Source organism: Alligator sinensis, unplaced genomic scaffold (genome assembly GCF_000455745.1).
Source record: "Alligator sinensis unplaced genomic scaffold, ASM45574v1 scaffold690_1, whole genome shotgun sequence".
In the NCBI taxonomy this organism is placed as follows: Eukaryota; Metazoa; Chordata; order Crocodylia; family Alligatoridae; genus Alligator; species Alligator sinensis.
In genome coordinates this window covers 857,802-859,343 of record NW_005842372.1, presented here as the reverse complement: position 1 = coordinate 859,343, position 1,542 = coordinate 857,802, and the positions used below count along the sequence as shown (strand labels likewise).

The 1,542-nt window shown below is 61.3% G+C and overlaps 1 protein-coding gene across 1 annotated transcript in view; it reads left to right on the top strand.

Moving 5' to 3' along the window:
• Window positions 1–1,334: 1,334 nt before the first annotated feature.
• Window positions 1,335–1,542, top strand: part of EIF2S2 (eukaryotic translation initiation factor 2 subunit beta) — a 22,822-nt gene continuing 22,614 nt past the window's right edge. Inside the window, exon 1 of the mRNA XM_006029298.3 lies at window positions 1,335–1,526. Within this exon, the coding sequence (XP_006029360.1) occupies window positions 1,512–1,526 (15 nt within the window). The 5' untranslated portion in view covers window positions 1,335–1,511. The remainder of the gene's footprint in view (window positions 1,527–1,542) is intronic.

Below are 1,542 nucleotides of genomic sequence, written 5' to 3'. Positions count from 1 at the left end.
GCACTGGGAGGGGGGGCTCTGGCGGTAGCTGCAGCCACCCTAAAATTTAATGTAGCCACCCCAGTAGCTCCCCTCCCAGTGCTGCCGCCATGTGCCCTGCCCGCAGCCTAGTCCCTGGCGCCAGGAAGAGCCCAGCACTGCCCCAGCCCAACACACACACCAGAAAGAGCCTAGCACAGCCCCTGGCCAGCCCAGTGACAGCTTGCCCTGCACACAGATCCAGGGACACATGCCTCCCATGCCTCCTAGGGTGCGCACAGCAGCAGAAGCTGCCCCCACCCCCTGGATGAGCTGCTTGTGGCCTGCACCCACTCCAACCCGGCTGAGCAGTGCCTGCCCCTGCCCCACTCCCTCCCCCACCGTGAGGGCCTCTGTCTGCCCCACCCCACCTGCTTTCCTTCCCCTCACAACAAACTTACCAGCCAGTGCTGCTCTCCCAGCCACCGGGCTGTGCCTGCGTGCTGCGCCGGGCTGCCTGCGTGCTGCGCTGCAGCTGTGCACATGCATGGGGCGTTTATTGGCCACATTATTGGCCATTTCAGGCAAAAAAAGCCTGTTTCCGATAATGCCTGTTTTCCCTATATCAGTGCTGATCCGATATGGAACTGATGCATCTGCGCACCTGTAAATATTATGTAACATACAGGATAATACTGTATACATCATATTAAATAATGTATCGCACAACAAATATATGTTAAACAAGTCATATTAAATATTATTTTAAAATGTAACAAAATAAGGAAAAATAATCAAAGCTGCTGAGCCATTTGTGCCGAGGCCGCTACAGTTGAACATACAGTTTCGTGTACAGGTCGCCTGCCGATTTATGAAGCAAAACCGAGGCTTCTTGGACATGTGCAGGAGCTGCCCCACTGGGCTCGGGCGCTCTCTACCCCCAGAGAAAGCTACTACACCTGAGTTAAAGTTTCTAGCCAGCGCTTGACCCGTGCTGCAGGCTGCGGAGTTGAAGAGACGAGAGCGGGGCAGGCGCCGGCAGGAGAGGCTCGTTTGAACAGTGCCGCCGCGAGACCAGCGCAGAGGAGGGGCCGGGGGGGTCCTCAGCGCCCGCGCGGCGGAGAACAAGCAGCGAGCTGGAGCTGGACGAGGAGGGAGGAGCGGGACTGCGAGGACACCGCGCACGCCGGATCCAGCCTCGGCAACGCATAGACGAGGCGCGGGCCCAGCCGACCCGCGGCATCAGGCTGCGCTGAGCACTGCGGGGCACGCCGAACCTCCAGCACTACCCCCAGCATCAAGCTCCTTCCTCCCCCTCCCCCTCCCCCTCGGGGCGCGTGCGCAGTCCCAACGAACTACAACTCCCGAGAGCCCTCGCGGGGAAGGCTGGGCACAAGCCGCGGCTGCGCACACCGGGGTGGGGCGTCTGGCGCTGATGCAAGAGTCGAACGCGGCGGCTTCGCGGGAGACGAGTGCCGGTTCGCGGGCTGCAGAGAAGTGACCGGCGCGGACTGACCTGAGTCGTTCTCCGTCCCGAGCCCGGGGCCGCGGCCATGTCGGGAGACGAGGTGAGGGCGGGGGCCA